The sequence below is a fragment of the Lutjanus erythropterus genome, chromosome 10 (assembly GCF_056507025.1).
Source record: "Lutjanus erythropterus isolate fLutEry1 chromosome 10, fLutEry1.hap2, whole genome shotgun sequence".
NCBI lineage: Eukaryota > Metazoa > Chordata > Actinopteri > Lutjaniformes > Lutjanidae > Lutjanus > Lutjanus erythropterus.
Window position 1 is genome coordinate 20,743,321 of NC_139326.1, and position 26,529 is coordinate 20,769,849.

The following is a 26,529-nucleotide window of genomic DNA, read 5'->3' on the forward strand; positions in this document are numbered from 1 at the left end:
ATGCACTGAAACCCACCTTCATGCACACACATGCCTTTATGTGTTCAGCTCAAAGGATGTGGTTTGACCGTGGAAATGCATGAGTCAGCAAAATGGACGTAGGCATGACATGGGTGTCTGTGTGAACTTGAAGAGGTCTGTGGTGACAGTTTTTATCATTTACCAGACAATCTAACCATTTTGTTCACACGCTGTGTGGTGGAGGCTTTTTTTACGTGAAACAGTATCATCAGGGTGCAGAGACCTCAGCACGGGTGGGCCCAGTGTGGAACAGCTGCAACTGCTGTCATCAACGCATTCAGCTACACTTATGAGTGTCACATCATGACATGAAAATCTGAGAAACTGAAACTAATTGTAGGAATAATTGTTTATATATATATATAAACAAAAAAAAAACTGTATTCTGCGCTTGCAATCCAAGATTTAATAACAACAATGTTATTAAATCTTTGATGAAAAGTGCAGATGATAGTGGGTCGGAGTCTTATATTCTAAACTTTTAAAAAACAAAAACATATTTTGCCTTGTGTCGCATTTTTGCATACTACATTATTCCAAGTAATCCATACAAATACAAAAACATTACAAAACCTTTCCTGTCATATCTTGACAATATAAACTCATTAGGAAACTGTTATTTGAGGTAATACAATAAGAAGTTGGGTCATTTTAATACAAGACTGAATACATTCAGACCTCGCATCTCTGACAGCCTGGCTGTTCCCCTGTTTACAGTATTTATGCTAAGCTAAGCTAACTAGCTGAATGTGGCTTTTATCACACATGAATCATACAGACATGAGAGGATATCAATCTTCCTAACTAACTCTCTGCCAGAAAGTGCTGAGGCATATTTCCCTATATGTGGATGTTTTGCTTTAATTTTCCTCAAATGAGCAAAAAAATAGCCATCATGTCAACCATTTTACAGTGTTTATTTATTCATATGACTCGTAGTTACATAAGCAGCCACCAAAGAAAGCGACAGTTGCTTACAGTGCATTTTGATTATAGATTAGTATATTGTTCAGCACCCAAAACATAAAGTTATATAATATCCTGAATTCACCACAGAGCTTAAAACAATGAAACGTAAAGGCCTGGGGCCCCTGAGAACAGCAAGATTTAGATTTGTAGTCACAGATACTTTCTTTATGTAAAACATGCTCAATGACAAAATCATCACTATGTGTTTTAGACTTGGCTTAGTTTTCAGCTCTCAGAAATATGAATCAGAATACTCTGAATGTTATTTTCCTGTTTTGAAAATTTTTGCTTGCAGTTCAAAACAGCCAAATCAATGTAACACCACCAAAGGCCTGGCTACATTAGGCACCTTATGCATGAATTATTGACACTGTTTCCAAAAACTTGTGTTGATATACTACCAAGTCACAGCAGCAACTACATTTCGAAAGAAAGTTTCGAATTTTACATGGTGTAGGCTGCACTGGATTGAGTTACAAGCCTGAACTTAAAGTACTGTATCAAAAAAAAGTGCAAAACATAAAAGTGCAAAATAAAAATAATGCCAAATACTCTTTAATTAAACTGCCCCAATGATATGACAAATACTATCAGACTTTTCTGCCACATTCACATTAATGTTTGCCTCTATGCCTTGATTTGAAATAACATTTTCTCATATAAAGTTTAATTGAAATAATGTTTTTTAGTCAAGTCTATAAATCAAAGATTTAGCAAACTTTAGACTTTTACATTTATGGACCTTGTTCCCTTTGAAATTAACGAACTAAATGGATAATACCTGGGTGAAGTTCCAATGTATCTAAGAAAAAAAAAAGAAAGAAAACAAACAAACAAACAAACAAACAAAAAAGATATGGAAAAAAGCAGCTTATACCTTCAACATCTCTTGGCTGGTGAAAACTATACGACCTACAGTTAAACAGTGAAACTACATGAACTTGTATCTGGTTTCAGAAGAGATGTTTGTCATGATTTCACATCTGGAAGTAAACCTATGTTGACACTGCAATCACCCATGATAAAGAGTGAAATGAGGAAATGACAAATTGAAGCAGGTTATCTGACAGTTTTGTTAGAAAATGGATGGATAAACAACAATAAAATATGACACAAAAATACCTCTAAATTTCCATTGAAGTACACGATAGGCCATCATAGCTGCACAGAGCTCTAACTCCACACACCAATGAGCTACATAAAATATATGTTTCCTTTCATGCCCTCATAATGAATTTGTGCCTTGTTCCTTAAGAAACAGTGATCATAATCAGCGCTAATATGTTTCTGTGCAGAAGCGGCACTGGAACAGATGTTGCTTACCTTAATTAGACTGACACATTTCTTAATAGATTTCAGAAGGAAGAAGTTGCTGCTCTTTGGAAATTTGTTTTACTTCTATTAAATGTAGGTTTTTACTATAACATGCATGCATGCTGTAAAGTCCATTTCCTTTTTTAAAGGTTTCAAAGTAATCCACCAACAATTAGCTGTCAAAAAGTGCCACTGAAAGGCTTTTATTCTGATGCAGCTGCAGGAAATGTTAAATTTGCACTGACGTCATTAGCAAGGCAAATAAAAACAGATCTTAAAAAATGGCTCAAATGACTACAGGAACAGGGTGTTTAAAGCTATAATATTTAACATTTCCATGTTATACATGTGAAAATGTTCCACATGTTATACATAACATTTCCATATGTTATATTTTGTTGAGTTGTGTACTTACATTATCTCAAATACATAATTTATTCAAGGTAACGGTGAGTTTCCCGCCAGCTGTTGCTAGCTAGTTGGTATAACTTCCAGGAAAACACTAGATTTGTTGGATTTGTGGGTAGAGGAGTGAGGAAGGAAGTCGGCGAACATGACTAAATGTAGCTTAAATAAAACTTTAATATTACGTTGCCCATGAACATGATTTCTGTCTGCATCACGGCAGATTGATTTTCATCAGTGATGGTGGTTGTTTAAGAGTGATGACAGCAACTCCCATGATCCTACACTACCTCACGACATCATCAAACTACATCTTTAATTATTTTTTTTAAGGGCGAAAGACCCCTAGAGGTAGAATTTACATATTGTGCATTTAAGCATAACAAAATCCAAACAACAGCAACTTGAACAGCAGATATAAGTGGGGTTAAAGCATATCATACCGTGCTGGAGGAAATACTGTGATGGTTTACGCAAAAATGTGGGATAATGGAGCAGTGAAGCAAATGATCTACAAAGACACATGGATATTTTTTTTTGTCTATGTTCTCATCAACTGCCAGGTGAGTTGACCATCTGGCCAGCTTCCTTAATCAATCGAGTTGTGTCCAACTGACCCTTCGCTAAGCCCCTCCTCCAAGCAGCAATCATAGATTAGCAACTGTTGCAGGTTTGTCAAACTTTGCATTTTCTACATGTTGAAGTGGTGTGCATGAACTGATACTCAGGACTGTTTCTATTGTGGCTAAAAAAAGATGTTTCACGCCCCTTTTTAACCAATTCCTCTGGTTTTCTCTGGGATCAGGTCAACCCTCGTTTCCTCAGTCGAGAGCTCCACTGGTGAGGCAACATGATCTGACACCCTGAATTCATCTGGAGGGGAATAAAGAACGGCACATGAGGATAAATATCTGATGTGCTTATATGTTTTTGTATTTTATTCTATTAATTTTCTTACGTAAGAAAGGAAACTTACTTTTCTTCAGGATACGATAAAGAATCCATAGTGGAGGAGCAAGAGACACGAGCTTGAGCAACTTCAAAAAGACACTGATGACATCGTTCTGATGAGCATAGTCCACTAAGGAAGAGAAAACACAAGTACACATCACATACAAATAAATTATTACAACTTTTATTGATATGGTATTGAATTTAAATGTACATCCTTCCCACCTGTTCTGACATGTAAAGCTGTGGGGTCACTTTGTAGAGTCACGTTTTCACCAGTAACGTCAGGCCGAACAACAAACGTGGATATCTCCATGAAGTAGTCTGTGGCTGAAGTCAAGTTGTAGATGCTGATGTTCATGAAGGCAGAGCCATTGGTATAGGGGTAGAGGAGCGTGACACATGTGTTGGTGCATGTCGTCACGTTGTAACTGTGTGGCGTCATCTGCATAAATGCGGAGACGTTCCAGCTGAGAGTCACGTGATCAGACTCCAGTGAGTCCACCAGCACAGGCTGCGGAGAAACTGGACCTGTGAGGAAGAGTGGAAATGAGGAAGTCAGAGAGAAACTAAAGGTCATCCTCAACCTGAAGGCTGGTCTGTGTTGAAGTCACAAGAGTGTTTGTCCCCTGCAGCTGGGGTTAGGTCCAGTGTTGGTTTTAGGCATCATAGAGATTACTGGCTGGGGTTTGGGTATGGACATTTGGCACTTATAAAACTTACAAAAATTCTGAAACATTTCAATTATTTTCAATGAATGAGAGAGGAATGGAATTGAACTGACATGTGTCCATCAGGCATAGAAAGACACAGCTCATGTAGGTGATGATGACAGGACGTAGGTATTACAGTTATAGTTCATTGGTGAGCTCCATTATTGCAATGTGAAATCAAAACTAATAGGATCAAATGTCTATAATGTAACAGAAACATGAACCTTGGTTTGGACCTTTGTTCTGACTTTCAGGTGTGAACAGATCCTTAATATTCCAGGAAGCGAATAGTTGGGGCAAGAGCAGGAGGTAGGGGGAAACAAACTAATGGAGACTTCAGAGACTGACAGCATGCAGTGCTGCACTGCACTTTACACTATCTTTTCTTTTGGCCACAAAGAGCTGAGAACAAACCTTTCTCATAGCCGACATTTTGACTTGTCATATTAGGAATAGAGCAGGTGTTACTACTGACATTAATGATGGCTGTGTCAGGATAATGACAAGGTTTCTCACACTATAATATTAAGGATGGCATGATATGTTAGCAAGAAGCCCAGGTAGGATGGGATTTTAGCCTTAATCAAAAGAGTTTTATCATTATTGTGTCCAACAGCAAAATCACATATTATCATTATGCCTAATCTGGTGGGAGTCTGTCTGCATGTACAGTATAAGTGTGGGGGGTATTAAAGCATTTTTGTATATGTATCTGTTTGTTTTAATGAGCATGTACAGGATGTAAAAAACATTCTGCTCTTGGAAGAGTAAAAACGATTGTTACATTGATGTCATATAGAAACTACAATATTCACCAGTTTCCAAATTGTACAACCAAACAGTATTACTCACCCTGACAGACAAACATGTGCAGCTCCTCACAGTAGCGGGCCAGCAGCTTCTTGTCTTTCTTCAACATGGCCTCCAGACTCCCACAGCGGACTTCTTTGTTTTCCCGGTACCAGTGAACGTAGCTCAGGCTCTCCCCATTCACCCACATCCAGTCACTCAGGCTGCTTTGATACTGCAGGCCGAGCCAGAAGCTTGCTTTGTTTGCAGAGGTGGCATTTAGGAGAGTGAAGTATTGCTCCTCTGTGCTCAGGACAGCAAGGTCGACATAGTGCCTCTGACAAAACTCCCGGGCTTTGAACCAGGGCATCGGTGTGTGGACCAGGCAGTAATGTGAGATGATCTGGCCCACTGCTAAGTCATGGCACACCACTGAGTCAGGACACATTAACAGAGGAACAGAGGAAATAGATGAGTTATTGTTTCAGTGCACTGAAATCCAGCTGCCTCCCTGGTCTGCCTCCATGGCTGTGCACCCATGCATGGATCTAGTTTCTGACAACAAAATCCTATACAGTATTTGTTTTTGTTGATTTTGTCCTTCAAATTACAGCTGCACATAATGACACTACAAGAATATTACAAAAAAAAAAATACAGTAAGTTCATTTCTAACCACAAAGACATGCAAAATTAAGGCAAAGAGACACAACACAATCACAGAAAGGACAACGAGATGCAACAAAGAGATGCAAAACCACAAAGAAACACAAAGTTACCACAAAGTGATGCAAAACAACTACAAAGAGACACAAAATGACAAAAAAAACAAACTGATATTTAGTTGCACTTTTAATTACAGAGTACAGGATTTCACTAAACGATTATTTGAAATGACAACAGTCTTATTAAGTGCAATATCAAAGCTTGACTTAAGTGAAAGACTTTTTGGTAACAGTTACCCAGAACAGCCAGACGTTGCAGAATCTGCGTCTCATAAGCAAACATGCAGTAGGATCCGTAAGTTTGTTTATAATATGCTTTTTCATTCCTCTTCCATCCAACAGCTGATGATCTGCTATCTAGTTGATTATATTCTTTTGCGATGCGTAACCTCCTCGTCTCTCCACATTGTCTGCCTAAAGCGCTCTCTGTTTACAGTTTATACAGTCGGCTCACTCGGTGGGGTGATGCAACAGGTGGAGAGAATGGGAGTGGCCATGCCGCCTGCTGACCTGTTTCCAAATACTTTGTCTTTCCAGACGTCTAAAAAATGTATAAAAATGTATCTTATTTTACTTCTGAAAAATACCTCATCTGCTTGAGTGTTACTAAACTTTACATAAAGGTCACAGAGGTGAACAAAAAACACCTGATTGCGCAGTTTGGCGGCGTGTGTCTGAACAGGCTGAACAATGTCACAGTGTGAAGAGGAGGAGAAAGGTGCTCAGGTTTTATAGGAGGTGCACAAATACTGATACGTAGCTCCACCCCGAGATCTATTTTGAGAGCAGGCAGTCAGGATGATGTTAGTTTTAGTCTACTTTATGAGCTTGTTTGAATCTGATAATGAGTTACTAGAACAATCTGAGGCCTCTAGAAAAAAATAAAAATGAATGTGTAGGCTGACGTCAGCCTCTCCTCTGTGTTATCTAAGATGAATACTTGAAGACTGGTTTGGATGTTTATCAGAACAACTGATCTGAGTTGATTTGTGCACCTCATCACAGGTATATCAGTGAGTCTAAACAGTGATATACAATAAAGATATGCACGTTTAAGAGTTCTTGTTCAGCCGGTTTTTCCTGATCTAATGCACATTTTTTGTTATTGATTAATTACTTATTGTGTCCCACTGACAACAAAGCTCATATAAACATCTTGATGAAGTGGTTCAGCAGTTTGTCAAGTAGAAGGCCTCTCAACATGTCTTTATGGTTTTCTTTTCTGGTGTATGGTGTACTATTTGTGTATTCACTCTTCGGATCTTGTTTTTCCGTTTGTTGATTTGTTTTTGCACTAGAGTTTTATATTCTATACATTTGTTTTTCTCAAAAGTTGATATCATGACCACAGTATCAAATCATCAGTCTGTATCTTGGTGGAAGGTATTGTGGTGCAGTCTCTGACAAACAGACATCTGTGGTGACAAAGTCTAAACCTCACATATCGCACCCCTCGCACACATTTAAGACATATCACATTAGATAGGGGTCTTGTCTCTTCACCACAGGTACTTTTCCATTTCAAAGTGTTACTCAAGTCCTCTGTGGTCACATAGTGAGACATCTTTCAACGCACAGGCCTTTGCCATGAGAATTTTACTCAGCACTGATGTGTCATTTTAGCGTGAGAGCTGCCAAATAACTAAAGTAAGCTCTTACAAATGCACTCTAAGTGTAAAATCATGCCCTGGCAGTTTACCGTGGGAACTGATCAAACATCATTAACAAGTGTCAATTAAAACACACAGGGAAAAAAACCTTAAAAGGACCCTGAGATCAAAAATACATAGCTTTCCCCTGGCCTGTAATGCTATTTATCTAAATGTTTTGGTGTGAGCTGCAGAGTTTTGGAGATATTGGTAGTAGGAGTGTCTTCCTTCTCTATTATAATGGGACAAAATCTCACTCAACTTGTAGTGCTCAATCTGAAAAACTCAACAGCAATCTTTCTTTTCAGAAATGATGAACCAGTTACCCAAGATGATTCACACACCACATTGTGAGCAGTTACATGTAGGACCTATATAAATTCTAGCAGGAAGTAGTTTCAGCAGATTCTACTGCAGAATGAAAGTAGTTCCCACATGAAACTGCTCACAAAAGGTCTGTGGACTAAGTTACCAAGTCATGATTTTTGGACATTGGTGTTGAACTTTTCAAATGTAATTTTTTTTTTTTTGGTGTGTTTAACACCACAAACCGAGTGTCATTTAGTCCCATTATATTTAAGAGAAGGTGGATATCTCCAAAATTCTGAACTGTCCCTTTAAAATGGACAGGCTGTGGATTAGAATAAAGCCACCAGACTTAATTTAATTGTTTAAATGCCACATATAAAAATGTTAATTTGGTTAAGTTGGACAGTGTGCGAGAGTCCTTTAGCAAAAAAAAAAAGGCTGCTGAAATCAAGTTTAAAGTCAAGAGATGATCAAGCATGACATAGTTCTGTCATGTGACAAGAGGATGACTTTGTGTTGAGGTATTTTATTTTATTTATTTTGAGGTATTTCTGTATTTTTTTTTATGAGTACCCTATTATATCTTTTATATGCATTGCTATATCAGCAGACAACAGAGCAGCTTCGTTCCTCAGGCTATGAGACTCCTTTATTCATCCTCAGCACTCCTGCACCGTGCAAAAAAAGTTTCATTTTTATTCCTATGACTTATTATTCATTCAATGAATTTGACGTATATGTTTTTTGTATATAATGTCATATTTGTGAGCAGCAAAAAGGGAACTACTACTTCTGACTGAGTTATAAAACAATGAATAAATCTACCTTGTTATCCATATTGCAATCACCAAAAAGTAAAACTTCTAAATATGTAAATCTGTAAAACAAACAAACAACAACAAAAACAAATATCATATGAATATATTGTACAGAAGTTGAATAAAATATTGTCTTATTTATTTTGTCAAAGACTCATTATCTTTCAGTTGTGATGCATGACCTTTCATAAGGTGACAATAAATTTGACTGTGGTAAGCTCGTGTTGCATTGAGGCTAGTTCAGAGCAGAGGACAGGAAATGCGCTTTCTCCAAGAGATTGAGCTAAACGAGACGAGAAGCAGATAATATTCACTGCCCCTGTTCAGTGCTGATGATAATCACAGACCCCAGATGTGAAAACGCTGGTCGGCTCCAGCAGAGAAAATCTGAGTACTGTCAGGGTTTAAGGCCAAATGCAGGACTCGCTGAGAATGACCTGAAAGCAACAAAAACATGGTTGAACTTTGATGTTTAAATACCTTCTTTCTCATATAAAGCAGAGGTGTTGCTGTTCCTTTTATTTACAGACAGGACATTTAACACTTACATTACATAGATACACAATGCATCACAAATAACATGGGAGAGGGGGCATCAAATAAATACTTTACTTCGCTTTAACCACCCCAGTCCCTGAACCATTCACTAAACCACAGGAAACTGTGACGTCTCATATCAAACGTAATGACTTTTTATGTGGTTAATTCATAGGTTTCCATTTACTGGAAGACCAGGACATGAATGACTCAACAGAAAATGACTATTAAATATCTCAGTGACAATGGTTCAACTGACACACTGATGCTGCTATGTGGATGCAGTACATTTATTCCTATGAGGGCGACACTGTTAAACAGAAGTTGCACATTAATCATATTTCAGGCTCTCTAACCTCTGAGCTGGCAGGTCAGGCTGAGGGAGGGAAACTCCCAGCTCCAGCAGGTGATGTGGTGCTGAGGAACGCCGTGACCTGTGACAAGACATCTCTTCTGTTCAGCCCATCGTAGAGAACAGACCTGCAAATGAAGTTATTAGAAATGGTCTTTTTGACATTCAGTCACAGTAAAAACACTTCTGTTACACTTTGAGTCGTCTGCACCTGTGAATTGGTGTTGACAGAAGTCAAACAAGTCCCTGAATCTGTGTCCCAGATTCTCAGCTCTCCGTCTTTCCACCCCCCTCCGGTAGCAATCGTCTTTTTCTGCCATGGACACCATCCCACTGCCTAAACACACAAACACAACGAAAACACAAGCATTCACTCACACAATAGTCAGCAGACTGTCTGGTTATTAAAGCAGTGAATAGCTGCAGGATCAAATAACACAGTTTCTTTAAAGCCCTGAAACATACAAAGGAGTAACATGTCACTCAAGTTCACAGGGGCTGAGATTAGTCATCATCGAGTCAGACAGCAGAACACTCAGCTGCTTGCAAGATGATTGTAGTTGTGTCAATCCTAAAAACACCAAATATGTCATCACCTCATGTCTTTAGCAGTGGAGCTGAACTGATGGCAGTGTCAGTCGATTGGTCTGTCCATCGTCCATCATTTTAACAATCACTGTATTAACTGGAGATCCATGTCCACTGCATCAGGATAAATTATAATAACTTTGGTGATCCCCTGATTTTTTATCTAGTGCCACATCATGTCAAAATTTCAATTTGTACTTGTACCAATACTTTATTACCAAATGCCTGCAAATGTCACCATGCAAACATGCTAAATTAAGATGGAAACCAAGTCCAACAGCACAGCCTCAAAGAGATGCTGTCATGGACATGTACATGTACATGTACAGTACAGTACAGACATATTTCATTAAAGTCTGACTAGTAGAGTCCAAGACACGGTGCCTATAAAAAGTATTCAAGTTTTCATGTTTTATTGTTTTTCAACATCGAATCCAGAGCAGGTTTAAAGTAGCCTGAGTTAAAGAAAAGCCTCTACCTTTCTGTTAGAGGTACAAACACAACATTTGCCACAGAAACTGTCAAGGCCTGTGTTCACATGACAAAATCCAAAATTCTGATTTTACATATTTATCATGCCTTGATTGATTTTCTTTTAAAAACACAAATGTAAGTTTAACATTCATTTGACATGCTAAATATCAGATTTACACTGGATTAAAGCAGGTGTTATTGAAATAATTGAAGCAATTGAATGCAGTGGTACCAAACATTTGACATAAGTACAGCCATTTCCGTATCACAGTACATTTAATCATTAATCACACAGGTTTACTCTTTTTATCATTGTTCACAGAAAACACTGGTGGAAACACAGTTTCCTATGATCCCTTATGGTTATAATGATGGATGTTGAAACTTCAGAAAAAAAAAGATTTCTAAAAACTTATCTAAATTGAAAACTAACAAATATAAAAAGCAAAATACATGTAGAAGCAGGGTTTTAATTTCCTAATAAAATCCTGGTTATGAAGCATACACTGACCTTAACAGCACTGGGCTGTCTCATTGTAGTGATTGGCTGACGTGACCTTGTGAGCCCTGTGACATCACTGTCCCATATACAGAGGAGGCCTTCTGTGGACCCGCTGGCCAGCTGGTCATCTCCCGGTGACCACTGAAGGCTACAGATCCCGTCCTTCTGGACGGCTGCACCTATCAGAGGGGCAGGAGCCCGAGTGTCGACGTGATGGATCCGTCCGAGAACAGAACCGCTGTAAGATGAACTGAACACTTCATATCGATGCTAACTGTGATGCTCTTCTAACAGCAGCTACATCTCCTTAGACCAATATAGCCTTGGATGTGGCTGAAAACCAACGTTTTCTGTGTCACTGTTGCTTTAATGAAGTTTTAACATGTGATTTCACTTAGTTTTTATTTATTTATATCTTTGCAATAAACTAATTCCATCACTCAGTATTCCAAGTACTCCTCAATTAACTTGGTTTTGATCACCACAAATCATATTTACCTTATTTATCTTTATTCATCACTACCCTTCTCATGCACAACATGGGTTAAAAATGACCCATACTCCTTCCTTACATTATTTCATGCATGGCTGACTGTTGCTTTGCTAATACTTTGAAATAAACATATTTTTATAATTTCATATTCCAGGAATGCATTATATATTTTATTTGCAATTACCACAATAAAGATACAAGCATAAGAATGATACTTAAAGTCTTTGCTACCTTCATACTCACCTGCTGAGTAAGTGCTGTTTCCAGGAAAGAGCTCTGACCACAGACAAGTGTGACGGCAGACGCCTCATATTCTGCTTTTGTTCAACATCCCACAACTAAAGAGTAGAAGACAGAGAGACACCACAAACTGCCATCCTGCTGGGTGTTACACTTCCCCTCACACAAGCCCCCCCATGTCACAGTCTGTATGAATCAGCTGCCACCGTCTCTTCACTAATTTAACTTTTACCTGTATGTCTCCACGCCTGGTCGCAACACAGAGAGCTCTGCCGTCTCTGCTCCAGCACAAACACGAGATGGACCGAGTCTGACGGTCTGATGGTCGTCCCGGTTGTGGACTCGGATCCAAATGTCCCACTAGAGCTTGAGTTTCTGAATTCCAAATGTAAACAGAAGAGCCCAGTGCTAATGCAATCATACCATTACAACTGCAGTCGAGAAGATTAGAGTCTGAAGGGGAAGAGATGGAAAAGAGAGAAGGACTACAGAGGATATACCGTGCCAAGTACTGATAAACAGAACGAATCTTAACTGACAGCATTTTATTGATTAAATGTTTCACTGGTGTGATTCTGTCTTTTGTTAAAGCCACCAGTCAGAAGCTAAATTTTGCTATTGGCTTGCCATGCCACATATGATACTCTAGTACTCAACACCGGAGTCCCCCAGGGCCGTCTGCTCAGCCCCCTCATATTCACACTGTGCATTCATGACTGCAGCTGCTGACATGGAGAAAACTCTATTGTGAAATGTGCAGATGACACCTCCATCATTGAGCGGATTCAGAACAATGATAAGACCATATATCGGGAGGAAATCAGCAGTCTTGCAGAGTGGTGCACAGAAAACAACCTACTGCTCAACGTCGGCAAAACTAAGCAGCTGATTGTTGATTTCCAGAGAAAGGAGGCAAAAACACACACCCCTGTCTGCCAATGATGTGATGATTTAAAAAAATACTGAGCACTTTATATAAAATTAAGCCACATATTTATGACCCATTTTTAAAGATTTACATCTTCAGTAGGAACAAACGGACTTCATGCTGAGTGTCACAGGCAAAGTAGCACTGAGAGCTGGTCTAGTTTTCTTTAGTGAAAATAATGCAGAAAATAATGATTTGTTTCTTACAGTAGTCATTTAGCAGTGACGGTGCCGCCAGCTTCACCACTGACTTTCCCTCCAGACTTGAAGGAACTTTGTCCAGAACAGCAAATGGCTGCAAATCATGTCCTCTCTCATCAGAACCTGCAATGGAAACATGACTGTTGTCACTGGGTCCATAAAGCGTATGTCACAATTTCATTATTAAATTGAAAAGTTATTCAATTTCAATAGTCAAAAAGGTAGAATCAGCAACTCAGTCATACATGTTTGGTTTTGACCTTGGCTGTCTATTATTGTGTCAAAAAAAAATTCTTGGCTTAACTACAGTTGTAGCCTGCATTTTGGACTTCTCATTAAGACATTTGTTTCATTTCAATGTCATGTTCTAGTGTAAAGCTGCACTCTCAAAAGATTTTATAACGGTGTCATGAAATAAAGCAGGGCTTCTCAAAGTGAGATCTGAGGTCTGAATGCAGACTGAATGGCAGGTCAAGTCCGGACCAAGCCCATACCTCCTGTTATGAAAGCAACATGTTACGAAGCGTAACGTTTTCTGTGCTGAAATAAAACTTGTCTTCTATTGATCGGTAGAGTTGTTAAATTTCCAGTGTAGCAGGAGATCATTCACAGTGATCCAGTCCCCTGATGAATGTGGTTTTAACATTCCCTATTGCTGACATCAATGTCATGGAGCTACCTAACTGCTGAAGAGTGATGTGTGTTGTTGCTGCTGAATTCACAATGGAGACTTTCCTATCAGCTCCTAAACTGCCTTTTCTCCTACTAGGCTATGATGTATTTTTGACTATCATCACTGTTTTGAACTTAATTGTATGCTCCTTTGAATTTAATGAAAACCATATTAGAACCATATTCACTGCTGCACTGAGGCCAGCAGAGACACACATTAAAGTACACATGACAAGGTTGAATAAAGCTGAAACCCCAAGATGTGAACTGTGTTGAAGCTAAACCCCTTTGCACTGAGGAAACTTGTGTTTTATTATAACAATGATTTCTATCAAACATTTAATATCTTATGCTGTTCAAATGTCATGTTCTTTACAATATGGTCCCAACCCACCAGCGATAACATACTAATACAATTATATCAGCAAACATACACATAAAGACAGGTCTCTCACAGTCCTTCAGCAGTTTCAGGTGCTTAAAACGTGTTTCACCCATTCATTCTCGTTTCCTGGTATGACATCATGCAGCATTACTCTACCATTCAGTCATTTCTCTTTGCGTGTAACTGTACGAATGTAGTGAAAGAAAAGACATTCCTGCCATACCGGCTTGTTGGGTATTGACATGGTCTTGAGCTGCAGCTCTCCACTCAAATCCCTGCAAAACAAATGAATGATTCTTTTTAGATTTTGCCTTTTACATGATGTTTATATTCACTTTTCATCAAAAAACTTCAGAAGGTCTCAAAAGTTAGCTTAATGTTCTGCCTCAGTTTTCAACATAATTATTGATATGATCATGTAGGATAGAAAGACAGCCTGCAGCAGAGTCTGACACACACTTTTATCTCTGCACATCTTTTGTTTTGTTTTCTTGTGGGCACATAATGCACAAAAAATGATAACTACAGTGCAGGTTCCTTACACAAACCTGCTCTGGAGCATTTTCTGCGGCAGGCCACTCTCTGGCAGTGACAGTCTGTAGTGTGTTCAGAGGTATGACAGCCTTGCCACGGGACACGTCTCCTGCCAACGCTGTCTCTGATTGGGAGAAGATGATATCACAGAAAATATCACACACCTTCATCACAAAATGTTGATGTAATAAATCTACTGTTTCCTCACAGAAAAACAGCAAGACCTAACATGACTTCTCAACTTAAACACTGTTTATTTTGAATATTACAAGCCATCAGATGATTTTACAACAGATTAGCAAATAAAGAAATCTACATTTTAGGTGAAACTCACAATAACTGAAATTCTAAAGAGTGTCAGAAAGTTCATGTTCTGGCATAGACCTGATTACACTGCCCACAGTAACTGAATTTAATTTGAACAAATTATCATTATCATGTTCAAGTTTTAAAATGTACAGTTAAATAGCTACTATGAGAAATAACATCATCACACATCAATACAGAGGTTCTCAAACTGTGGGGCTGGCCCTACTGGTGGGGCATAGAGCCACTGCAGGTGGGTCCTTTTTTTTTTTTTTTTTTATTAATTGCTTCCTTTATCATTGTATTTGAGTTACTTGGTGACCCAAATAAATTCTTTCAGTCTCGGGGAATGATTGCCTTAGGTCACATAGCTTCATGTAATACCACTATCTTCACTCTAGCTTTAAAACTAAGCCTGCTTAAGCCTAACTAGTAACTATAGCTGCAGTGCAGGAAAAAGTAATAGTTCAAGTAAGTGAATTCCAGCACTGCAGCTGAGTTTGGATATTTCCTTATTGGCCACAACATTTATGAAGAAGATGTTTTAGATGTTGTGTTTGTGTGCAGGGGTGTGATGAGTGATATCAGTCTCACAGACAGGAAGTTCCTTCTACCTTTTTCCGTCATACACTGTTAGTTGTTTACCTTGAATATCTCCCTGCAGGACTCTGTATTCTGGTTCATGGTGTCTGGGTGGAGAGTCCAGCTCCAGTCTCTGGCAGACTGAATCAAACTCAAAGCTGGCTTCACACTGCCACCCAGTGGCCAGAGGTGTACTCGCAGCAGGACCCTCACTGCTGCTCCTCTGGATGATCCTCCTCCTGAAACGCTTGTAGGATATGTGACGGAAGTCATGTTGTCCCTAAGAAAACAAAAAACAATAAATACTGTTAGCCTCAAACGTCTAAATATACTGAAAACTGACACAAACTTCATCAGTCTACAAACGCCAGAACACATAACGTTACTAGTGTCATGTTCGCAACATAAACAACAATTTCCGGTTAAAGTTTTCACGGCAAAAGCACACAGGAAAATTACATTATATTACATTGCATGCATATAAGTACATTTACTTAAGTATTGCACAATTTGAAGTGTGGAGCTTTAAATATATGCTAGTTTATAACACAAGATGCCTACATACACTATTTAATAAATATATAAATTATGATTAAACTGCCCAGTAAAGTCATTTAAGTATCTCCACCTTTACCAGCTGCAAAATGTATCCTACACATTCATGCATCATTAATTAATAAAGTATATTTTGACACTAACACTGTTTTATTTTTACCGGATGTTGCATGCAGGACTATTACTTGTAACCGATAATTTTACCTTTTAGTGCTGCTACTTTTACTTTACTAAGTTAAAGATCAGAGAGTTGGTCCTCCATCACTGTGGTTGCTAAGAAGGTCACTAGGTCCTTTGTGTTTATTAGTGGTTTCAGTGGTTTAGTTTTCAGCTTTAAGCTACCAAAGGCATTGTAAAACACCTCAAAGTTATATTTTAAAAAGTGTTTTTGTTCTAAAAATCCATAAGTTTATTTTATTACTTTGTAATCATTGGAGAATTGGAAAAAAGAGAATAAAAGATGTGGAGGCCCTTGTAAGTGTTTGCCTTAAGACACCGCTCGCGTTTTGGGTGCATAACTGTTTTCCTCTTATTTTGAAGGAACAGTTGCCTGAGTTTTGGTATTTACTGCGCTCCTCTCGTCGATCCGCCCCGGTCGAGGTTTTTGGCAGGAACCCCTCCTTTCCGAAGTCCGACCACGGTTTGTTCTTCCCCCTCCAAGATGGAGGCCTTAGGGGGCTACCCTGCCAAGTCCTCCAACCCCAAAGCGAAGAAGTTGCGGGTGCTGCTGAGCATGACGGTCGGTGTCGGGTGTTTGTTCCTCCTGCAGACGCAGCTGGTGAAGCCCAGAAAACCTGCGGACTTTTATTCTTTCGAGGTCAAAGACGCGAAGGGGAGGACGGTGTCTCTGGAGAAGTACCGAGGAAAAGTAAGTCCACATCATCACCAGTCACGTCACTGTCAGACGAAATCTGTGCAAACTTCATCTGAGTTATCCACTGCCTGTTGAAGGGGGGTTTGCGTTGCATACGATGTATATTTCTATTATTTCTTATAGTTTGGTTAAACCCTGTTTTTCCCTTTTCTGCTCAGGCGTCTTTGGTTGTAAACGTGGCGAGTCACAGCGAGCAGACGGAGTTGAACTACAGGTTTCTGCGGGACCTCCACCGGGAGCTGGGCACCTCTCACTTCAACGTCCTGGCCTTTCCCTGCGGACAGTTCGGGGACACAGAAACCGGGACCAGCCGGGACATCGAGGCGTTCGCCAAGTCCACCTATGGCGTCACCTTTCCCTTCTTCAGCAGGATCAAAATAATGGGCTCAGAGGCTGAACCTGCCTTCAAGTTCCTCACAGGTTGGCACGAACTAGAACCTCATCTGTCTGCTGTACATAATATTTTACAAAAAATACATGTACACATATTCGAGTGGACAGGACATCATCACTATAATTAAAATCTATATTTGCATCTCCCTTAAGTTCAAATGATGACACCTATGACTCCTCTGCAGCTGTCTGACAGGAAGTACAGTCTGAACTCTAACTGCACCACAGTCAGGCTGCAGTAAAATGTTTTTTTTTTATGGTAAAGTAATTCTGAAATTATAAATCAGTTATTATATTTGTCTTAAAATCACACATACCCAGTTGTCTTTGCTTACTCAGCCTGACTTGGATTTCTGAGTATTCCCTTTGAATGTTCATGACCCCAGGTGAAAGTCAGAAAAAAGTCTTTTGTGAAACTCTTACCGGTAAATGTTTGTTATTCGATTCAACAAAACTAAACTAAATAACTGTCATACCCTGAATGAAATATACCACAGCATATAAAATACATAATTACACTCTTGATTAGTCCCTGTGTTAGATTAGCTGGAACAGCCATGCCTATCTGGTTATTTTATCCAGTTTATCCAGTTGCTTTATAGGGAAATGTATGTCTCAATATATTGATAAAGATTTTATCTATATTATACACTCCTATGAGAGATAGTTTTGGTTTTATTTCATGCACATCAGCCAGTTAGACATAAATAAGGATCAATAATCTGCAAGTATTCATATCAGACTTAAGTAAAACTTAAGTAAAAGTACTAATATCACAATGGGAAAATAGTCCACTTCAAGTAAAAGTCAATGTCTGTCAGTATTATCAGCAAGATTTACTGACATGAAAAAGTAAATTCTGCGATAAATGGTCCTTGTCAGTGTTTTACTATCATATATGATGTTTTTGGATTAATATCACTGCTGCATTAATGTGTATGTTGCATTGTACTGCTGTAGATGTTTATGGTTGAGCTAGAGAGAGAGAGAGAGAGTAGTTTTTCTCTAAAATTACAAAACGTAAACTAGGGCTGGGCAATATTGATAAAGCAAATATCACAATATTTTTGACCATTCAATAATCATCAGTAATGTGGACACTTATGCAGTATCACAATGTAATGATATCCAGAATCTAAGATGTCTAGTCCCATTTCTTGTATTGATATCAATGTATTGCCCAGACCTGCTTTATATAATGTTGGATAGTTAAATTTACAACAAGGCATCATCTTTTATAAAATCATCATATGTTTGTAGCATCACTGCCCTGTGAACCACTTATCTCTAAAAAGTCATCTTTTCTATTCAGCTTTGTGATGATGTATTTTCCAGCTAATAAAAGAGGCTTTTAAAATCGATTATTTAGCATAAGAAGAATAATTTTGTCATCTCATAAAGGAACACTTCATCCTTCAGTTTATCAGAAACATTCAAACTCAAAACCCTGCTTATACCTGGAAGAGTTTTAAAAATTCTGTGAAATAACTAAAGCTGTCAGACAAATGTAGTGGAGTAGAAGTATAAAGCTGTGTGAAAATGCAAATACTCAAGTAAAGTGCATACTTCATTCCACCACCGATGATCTGTAATTACACTGGGTTTCTGTCTAAATTTCAGTTGTTTGATGTACTGAATGTTGTGTTTCAGATTCTGTGCAGAAAATGCCAAAATGGAACTTCTGGAAGTTTCTGGTGAATCCAGAGGGGAAAGTGGTCCGTTTCTGGCGAACAGACGAGTCCCTGGATAGCATTCGACAAGAGGTCACTGCGTTGGTGCGAGAAATCATCCTGAAGAAACGGGTGGAGCTATGATGGAGCTTGTTGATAGATACTGAACACACATCTCTGTGTGATGTCGGTGTATCCTGTGCTCTGACGGCAGAGGAACGACTGGACTCTGGACTGTTCCAGTGAGTGTGGTTGGGTGACGTCTCGCTCCAGAAACATGCAGGATGAAAAAAGATCCACCAGTTTTAGCCACAAAAGCAGTCAAAGTCATCGAAGCTAGTCAGATTGTGTGTTGTGTTGTGTGTTAATCTGTATGAATAGGGACCATCCTGTGGTTACAAATGACAATCATGATGAACATTCCTGATAATAATGACCACTGCTGCAGCTGAAGGATTGTTTAACCAGTGAAGATTTGGATTTTTACAAATGTTTTTGGCTCAGTCTGTACTTTGTACCATCTGTTTCAAATGTTAACATTAAAATGCATTTCATTTTGACCCATTTTAATTTAAGCCCTGAAAATTATGAAACCTCAAGAGTAAAGAGAGAAGAGTAAAATGATTTCACAATTGTTTGATTTTACTAATGAGCTCAGCATCTTTTGTTCTGGTTTTAAGCAAGAACAAATGCATAGAGCTACTTAATTAACTGCATATTGATGCAGATTCTCTGTGCTCGGTGGTTGATTTTGTTATTTGATATATATAACGGTGGTTCCGCTTTGATATCATTGAGTAAAGTGAAGACCTCTGACCCAGTGACATAGTTTATGGACATTTCATATTATAGTCAATACTGAACAATAACAGTACAGAACATAAACTGTACAATTAACCCAGCAGAAAGTTAAAGTAAAGTAAAATTAACGATTTGGATAAATTTTCATCAGAAATTAGTTTTCCTGATATTTTTTAGTAACTTTTGTGCAATTCTGTCTGTGTTTTGTATTGTATTTACAACCATACATACCCAGTAGGTTTCTTTTTTGACAAAATTCAGTGTTTTCTTCTCCCTGAGGCTTGGCCATTGTTCTGTGGTTGTTTTAATTCTATATTTTGTAATGCAGGACAAGGCTGTTTGAGCGAAGGCTGTGTCAATATAGCTTGTGTTCACTGTGCACAATAATCATTTTAATTTAGTTTTCTCAACATAAATAAATGTAAAGCTGAGATATAGGCCTACTAGAGTTTTTAAAAGTTTTCCCCCCACCCCATAAAATGAAGACCTTTCGACCTCCATGAAATGTTTTTGACCCCTCGAGACGTCGGGAGCCAGTGCTTTATAACTCATTTTGGTGTATTTGGCACAGGCTACCTCTCAGTCTGAATCATTTCAAAATGGCTTCTTTTATCAAAAGCGCAGCCACAGACCTGAAACTTAACCTGCTGTTTTGAACTGATAGAAGTTACATGTTAACTGCAGAACATGTCTGGGGCTGCTGCTGTGGATTTAAATGGACAGCTGGAGGGCAGCAGCAGGTAAGCTGGCACACACACAATCAACCAGCTAACAAGACACTGCCTACCAGCCACCCATGATAAGAGAATCCAGACGATATTATCTGTCTCAGTTGCTCTATTTTAGCTCTTTGTGATATCAGAGGCTCAAACATTGAAAATAAGCATATGCAGACCAGCTGCCTACAAATTCCTTAAAATAAACCTTATCCTCCTCTGTGCAAAGTTTCTGCACACCTCAAGGATGCCTCACATCTCGTCATGTGAACGAGTAATAAACGAATCAGTAGGCTATAGTCAGATGCAACTGTTAAGGTAGCAGAGCAGTGTGAGCTGGCAACAGAAAAGTCAGCTAACATTACACTGCCTCCCAACCAGTCACAACTCACAGGCCTGCTGCATGCAAATGTGTGGATTTGACTATGTTGAACTGATGTTGAGCTGAATGTTCATCACTGAGTTAAAAAGTTGAGTTTAATATTCTCTTGATTCATTCACCTCCTGACTTCATTCAGTTTTTGACTTTTTTATTCTACAGGTGAGTGAAGTGTGATACAAGCCTGTGGGATGTCTGAGTAGCAGCAGTGAGGAGTGTAGCTGACAGCTGTCAGTCAGATAACACAGCCAGCAGCAGTACACTGCCACACTGTCGCCTCACAAGCTGCAGGAGGAGACGCAGCCAGCACGGTGCACACTTCACCTGAGAGTGTTGGTTGTTTTGCAGATTTTCTCCTGTCTTACCTTTAAGGGACAGTGTCTTCTCTTTCCCAGACAGTCTCTCAACTTTGTCCTCATATTGTCCTGGTCATGAACACAAAAAGACTTTAGTCAATGCTGTGCTCATTATCATAAAAAAACAACTTTATCATAGGTTACAATCATATTTTCACATAATCATTCAGAAAGTCAGGGTTTATTTTATCAATGTTAAAATGAGTAGCAGTAAATATGGTTTATTTTATGAACATTTAACAGTAAACACAAAAAGACAGTCATATGTTTTGAGTCTGAAGTGGTTGCCTGGTAGCAGTAGCAGCAACAGCAGGTCATAAGTGACACTAAAGAAACACCTATTGGGTAATTTATTTATTTATTTTTTATCATTTAGGGATTTACTCACCCAGTCAATTGACTCTTCAATCCTCAGACGCATCTTCAGTTTCTGTTACATAATAAAGACATGATTCCCTTCCTTCCCTGTGGGTCTGTGTGAGGAGCCGGTCCTGTCACGCCCGGTGCACCTGTTGTCTGCTCTCCTGGACGGACTCCTCCTAAATAGTCTCCCCGAGCGGACGACAGAGCGCGAAGCTCCGTCCTCTGATCCGCTACTGGCCGTTAGGTGGACTTTTTTTTTTTTTTTTTTTTTTAATTAAGTGGCTGCTGCTCATGTTCAGGGATTCCCTCCGCGTCCTGGTTTCTACTGGAGACAAATAGACACAGTAAAAGATAAAAAGAGCAACGCGGTAATGTTGTAAAGGTGGAGGCGTCATCAGTCAGTTTATCAGTTTATAACCCGCACAAGGACACACTTTTACTTCTTTAGGATGTGTCAATACACGCAGTTTATCCTTTAACTACCAGACCCAGCCTGTACTCTGTAGCCTCTGTAGTTTGGGTGAAGAAGTTAGGCCTATTAATGATGATAATTAGCGAGGAGATTATTATTAATCAATAAGGTTAACAGGCCATTTACATTAAAAAGGAAATCAATATTTAGACTCTGAGTAAAATAATTATTTTCACTTCAGTAATAGGCAAGAAAAATACATAGACCTAATAAAGATAGACATAACAAACCTGATAACAACCGTAATAACTGCTATAGTGACAGTTTTTATTATATTTATATTATTATTTATATTTTATTTTACTTTTGTTATTTGTTTTGATTTGATTTGATTTAATTTAATTTTAGTTATGAAGGAAAATATTTTAGTTAACTTAGCAGAAGTTAGAGTAGAAGTAGTAATTTAGATTCTACAGTTGCAGTTTGCAAAATATTTCAATTTTATTTAACCCGTAATAGTGAAATATTACATAGCAAATAAACTAAGTTTAAAAAAGGATAAAATAAGGTTAAAAAAAAAAAAATGTGTGTGAAATAACGTGCAATAGGTGTACACATATATGCTACTGTGGAATTTTGTAAGTCAATATTTTTTTCCTTTTTTGTTGTTGTGTACTATATGTAAAACATATGTACAATTATAATACAATTATTATAAAATATGCTTATTTTTATGCTATATTTATCACTCTAACATCTCCGTTTGATTATCTAAATCTTATCTAAAATATTTTTAGACAAGTTTCACCACAAAAATTAAAAGTCAGCATCTACATCATAAAAATAATTGAATTTGATGAATATCTGTGATTTAAACACGCTGTCATCATTAAGGACTACACCTGTAACGGCTCTTGTCTTATTTTGCGGGAACAGCTCGTGAGTCCGCGGGTCACACCGTTTAATGACGAGCTGCTCTCGCGCTAAGTGGGCTGAACGGCGCGAGCAGCGTCACCTTCTCGCCACCTGCCACTTCCATATGCGCGAGCCTGGAGCTGCGCGACAGGTGCAGCAGCACGACAGACAGACACATGCTGACGGTGCTGCTCCATCACCGCTCCGTCAGCGCTACAGACAGCGAAGGAACAACCGATAACGTACAGCAGACATATTACAAGCTCTGATGTTTAAACCTTTCATTTATTCACATAAATAAACACAAGTTACACACTTGTGATACTTTAACTCAAAACATTGTGGCACTGAATAAAGCGAGATGCATTAGAAGTCAGTAAATTGTGTTATTTCCAAATCCTCAGACATTTTCCCAAATACATGTGGTTTTTTTTCATTGAACATAAGCCCACCCCTCAGCCTAAAACTTACATATAAGTATAATTTGCTTTTTGAGTATAAATTAATGTGTTCAATATGACAGGCTGGTCACATTTTCCTGTGGGCTATAAGCAGGTAATTAGGCATAAGTTGTTTTATTATGTGTCTGGGTTGGAGGCAAAATATTTGGCATTTGCGATTTAATTGTTCTAATCGTCCCTCTCTGTCTCATGTTTTCCTCATTTTATTACTTAAAGTGTTGTTGTTCAAAGTGTTATGCCTTGATAACGTTTGAGTTGCACGAGTTAAAAACAAAACAAACAAACAAAAAAACCAATTCTATTTGTCAAGAGGCTTTCCACATCAGCATCTATCATCCACAGCAGAGATAAATCATTTTATTTCCCCACCCTGTTTCCCGCGGGACTCTGTGGTTCACAGCCTCCCTGCGGGTTTGGCTTCAGTCACCTTAGAAACTCATTGTGTCTGTATTTTCCTTCCCCTCCCGCATTGTGCCCCGCAGTTTGGCGGTAGCTTAACCGGTCAAATGTGTCACAAGCAGCTTAAACAAAGCCTGGCCCTGTGTGGCTGCTCTCCACGGCGCTGCTGCTCAGTGACAAACGGACTGTTTGCAGTGAAAGGGGCGTCGATCGAAGCTGTTAAATGAAGAGCTCATGAGGTCTGACAACAAGCGTCAGGTGTGATTTACGTTGGCAGCAGGATTTTAGATTGTTAACGGTGATCAGGTCTCAGGTCAACTGGTCACCAAGGGTTTGTCAGGTGCCTCCATGTAGTACATATTGAAAGTATCTACATTTTGCAGAGACATTACGCTTACTCCTTATTTGTCCTGTTTATTTATCGAATAAAATAAGCCGATATGATATAAGTAGTGGTGGATTGTAACTAAGTACATTTATTCAAGTAGAAATTCAACATAGGCTGCTTGAGTATTTCCATTTTATACAACTTTGTAGGCTACATCTCAGACGCAAGTATTGTACTCCTCTAGACTAAATTTGTCTGACACCTTTAGTTACTTGTTACTTTTCAGATTACATTTTTTATTCACTTCCTGTCCAGTGACAACCATGTATAAATATTGTCATTTTAAATTTGACTTTGGCTCGGAGGATGAAGTGTTCCTTTATGGATTAAGAAAATTCTCCTGCGTCTTGAGCTAAATAAACAATTTTAAACCCTATTAGTTGAAAATACATTGTCATAAAGATGAAAACAGAGCTGTTTTTTTTTTTTGATACCATGAAAAGTTGACTTTTTAGAGATTCGTGGTTCTCACATGGACAGGGAAGACACAATGATATTAGAGTATTTGATGCATTGCAGTAAATCAAACTCCCCAACAATGAGCTCAACAGCAGTAAAGTGCTACATACACATTAATACAGCAGTAGTATTAATACAAAAACATCATATGTAACAGTAAAACACCGACACAGTACTTTTAATGTTGAGACTGACTAAATTGTACTGATTTGCTTACACAAGTAAATTTGAATGCCTGACCTGTATAGCATTTTCACATTTAAAATATTTCTTTCACCACTGGATATAGTTATTAAGTTTCCAGTAATAAGACAAATTACTGGTGGCATAGCTTAAACAATTAGTCAATCAACTATTACAATACTCTTCTCTTCTTTTGACATGTTTTTCAGGGGCTTTTTTATGCTTTACTGGATACGAATGTCTAAGATGGACAGAAAAGAGGGTAGTGATTGAGGGGAGGATGCACAGCATAAGGGACAAAGGTGCCTGCCTCAGTCCGTGGGACACATGCTTGACTAACTGAGCTACCAGGGTATCCCAGTTTTGATATATTGACAGGGAATTCTGACAGTTATGTCAGGGTGCAATGCATCCTATTTTCACTTACAGACAAGAAAGAAAGAAATATGCATATAATTAATACTGGTATAAAGATGGTCCATCCATGCAGTCTTAAATTCATTATCCCAGTTCTCTGTGAAGCATCTTTCCATGATGAAGTGTCAGGGCCGTGTTAATCAGACCTCCATCTCATTATCAGGTTCTTTGTTGGTGTTCATCGCAGCAGCAGCAGCGGCAGCGGCGACACTGTAGATCGGGCTGTAGTGCTGCCTTCACTGCTCTAAAGTAAACAGGCCCAGGTTTGGGTAGTTTAAACAGGTGTCTGGCCTGAGATTTGACATTGTCCTCTGGACTGCTCTGCTTCACACAAACCCATTTTTTTTTTTTTTTTTTTTTTTTTACAGCTGATGACCTCACCAACACAGAAGGTCAGAAGGTCACATCCTCATAAAATAGGTTCATCTCTTTTTCATTTCCTCTGTTTTTTTACACTCTCATCTTAGTTTAAAAGATAAAAATGAATGAATCAGGTAAGACTCACCACTTTATATTACAGCTGGCATAATTTGTTCCTATGGTGTAACTGAAGTGTAAAAAGTCGAGAAGAGTCCTCAGTTCCTCTGTAAAAGTTTCTAATTACCATCATTGATGAAGGATTAATCGACAGTTAATTAAACTTAGTTAATGTTATTTTTCTGTTAACAAAAACCAAAATATAATACTGTATAGCAAGTATTAGTGATGCTATAATTTGTCATTTTCTCATTAGTTTATGTAATATAAAATAAAAAAATATTACTCAAATATTTTGTATCACAGCTGATAGGCAACAATAATAATTATGTCAGATATGTAACAAAAACATCCAAAACAATGTAAATTATGGATTACTAATCATTATAAAACATTATTAATTATCACTTCATTGTTTGTTAACAGTTAAATAACTATTAATGTAAGTTTATTTAGCTATCAATTCACCACTTGTTAATGATGATTATATAAAGTGTTACTGGTTCCTCAACAAATTTTAAAGAGCTATTTATATATTTGCTATGTTTGATCCACCTACATCTATAAGTTATCCTAAATATATATAAATGTTATAACAAAGTGTTTATTATGTTATAGCTTTTTGTTTCAGATGACAGTAGAATCTAAATATTTAATCAACCTGACCCACAGAGTTTCAAGAGATTTTCAAAAGCCCCTTTCTGATCCTGACTGCACACAATTTTGCTTTCATATATTACTGTGAAATGCTTTGGCCTGTACCATAATTATATAAGATAAATTGTTTTGTTCTACTGCACAGTACCAGCAGGAACCAATAAGTATTTTATTAGTACCTGATTCATATATTAACACT

The 26,529-nt window shown here is 38.3% G+C and overlaps 3 protein-coding genes across 3 annotated transcripts; 1 reads left to right on the forward strand and 2 right to left on the reverse strand.

Moving 5' to 3' along the window:
• Positions 1-2,424: 2,424 nt before the first annotated feature.
• Positions 2,425-6,309, reverse strand: LOC146320387 (uncharacterized). Its single transcript, XM_084728627.1, has 5 exons — positions 6,124-6,309; positions 5,226-5,594; positions 3,886-4,191; positions 3,668-3,790; positions 2,425-3,582 (listed from the first exon to the last, which is right to left on the reverse strand). Exons 1-5 carry the CDS (start codon positions 6,167-6,169, stop codon positions 3,482-3,484), a joined length of 945 nt encoding a protein of 314 aa, XP_084584753.1. The 5' UTR covers positions 6,170-6,309; the 3' UTR covers positions 2,425-3,481.
• A 1,338-nt stretch (positions 6,310-7,647) lies between these two features.
• On the reverse strand, positions 7,648-22,276 carry LOC146320388 (cell division cycle protein 20 homolog B-like). The gene is made up of 12 exons (XM_084728628.1): positions 21,588-22,276; positions 21,209-21,268; positions 15,519-15,735; positions 14,582-14,691; positions 14,257-14,308; positions 12,983-13,099; positions 12,081-12,301; positions 11,852-11,946; positions 11,125-11,353; positions 9,763-9,888; positions 9,556-9,679; positions 7,648-9,099 (listed from the first exon to the last, which is right to left on the reverse strand). Exons 1-12 carry the CDS (start codon positions 21,618-21,620, stop codon positions 9,002-9,004), a joined length of 1,482 nt encoding a protein of 493 aa, XP_084584754.1. The 5' UTR covers positions 21,621-22,276; the 3' UTR covers positions 7,648-9,001.
• On the forward strand, positions 16,603-19,507 carry gpx8 (glutathione peroxidase 8 (putative)). The gene is made up of 3 exons (XM_084729531.1): positions 16,603-16,878; positions 17,043-17,304; positions 18,928-19,507. Exons 1-3 carry the CDS (start codon positions 16,672-16,674, stop codon positions 19,089-19,091), a joined length of 633 nt encoding a protein of 210 aa, XP_084585657.1. The 5' UTR covers positions 16,603-16,671; the 3' UTR covers positions 19,092-19,507.
• Positions 22,277-26,529: the final 4,253 nt, after the last annotated feature.